The 1,265-nt window shown below is 51.8% G+C and overlaps 1 protein-coding gene across 1 annotated transcript in view; it reads right to left on the bottom strand.

Annotated features, from left to right (window-relative positions):
* Positions 1 to 204, bottom strand: part of LOC130587953 (caytaxin-like) — a gene marked incomplete at its 3' end in the record, with an annotated part of 3,303 nt that extends 3,099 nt beyond the window's left edge. The window contains exon 1 of the mRNA XM_057388920.1: positions 162 to 204. Coding sequence (XP_057244903.1) covers positions 162 to 204 — 43 coding nt within the window. The remainder of the gene's footprint in view (positions 1 to 161) is intronic.
* Between the last annotated feature and the right edge of the window lie 1,061 nt (positions 205 to 1,265).

Genomic DNA, 1,265 nt, shown 5'->3' with positions numbered 1-1,265 from the left:
CTCCCCATTTCTTCCCCATTTCTTCCCCATTTCCTCCCCAATTCTCAGGGAAGGTGAACCCATTCAAATCCTCTCCCACAGGGAATTTTTTCATGGATAATTTTTCTCTCTGCCATCATCCCCTCACCTCTGGGCTCTGCAGAAGCTTTGTKGGTACTTACAGGACGTGTTCTCATCTTCCGTGGGGCTCCCCAGCGACTCCATCCCCGTCTCTTCTGGGAGGGGTCTGTGGGACACCGGGGGTGTTCAGGGGAATTAATTCCAGAAAAATGGACACAGCAGAGATAAAAACAATAAAAACACCCCCAGGTGGGCTCTGCATTCCCCTTTTCCCGCTGAGCCCGTCCTGAGCGATTCCCTCAGGGAATTTTCCCCCACCGATCTCCAAACCATCCCTGCTTTTCTCCAAAGGTTGAAAAACCCAATCAGGGCAGAAATCCCGACCCCAAAAAGCCTCTGCAACATCCTCTATTCCACATTATCCCCATTTTTCCTCTCTGGAAAATTTTTCCTCTCTGTAGGAACTCTGGGGCTCCTCCTTAGGGCACCAGGAAACACCTCCCTGGTTCAAACCCAGCCCCACACAGCTGGAGGCACCAATTTAAAGGTTTGAAAGGTTTTAGGGCTGCACAATTGAAAGGATTTGAARGTTTTCATTGCTAAAATCAACTCGCAGAGTGTGGCTGTCACCCTGACCCTCACTGGGGTGAGCCAAGTGGGAATTCAGCCCCAGTCCCATGGAGAGGAACTTTTGATCCCCGCTCTCCACTGCCCACCCTAAATTGGGCATTCCCAAATGTTTTCCCTGTTAAACTGGAGCTGGGACCTGGAATTATCTGGGAATAATTCAAACCCCACCAACTCCACAAGTTTATGTTGTCAAATCTCCGTTTCCCTCATTCGTGCGCTTCCTTCAGGGACGAGCTCATTCCCAGCTGGAAAATTCCCGGGATGGAACAGGGGAGGGAGGAATCCCGCGGCTTTTAGGATGAGGAAGAGGATGAGGATGAGGATGAAGAAGAGGATGAGGATGAGGACGGACCCGTGCAGAGGTCACTGTCCAGCAGCGCCACAAAAAGGGAGGTGACAACGGCGACAGGACCCAGCCCGGCCCCGCTCCTCTCCCCGCTGCCACGACACCAGAGCCACCAGCCCAATTAAACCCTATAAATATGTAGATTAAGGGATAATCCTCCGCTGCTGGTCATTGTATATTTATGAGAGACGAGGACCTGATCAAAGGCACGTGCTGCTCGTGCGGCACC

This window comes from Malurus melanocephalus, unplaced genomic scaffold (assembly GCF_030028575.1).
Source record: "Malurus melanocephalus ecotype Western Australia unplaced genomic scaffold, MMel_1.1 scaffold_2858, whole genome shotgun sequence".
In the NCBI taxonomy this organism is placed as follows: Eukaryota; Metazoa; Chordata; class Aves; order Passeriformes; family Maluridae; genus Malurus; species Malurus melanocephalus.
This window is presented reverse-complemented; position numbering and strand designations above follow the sequence as displayed.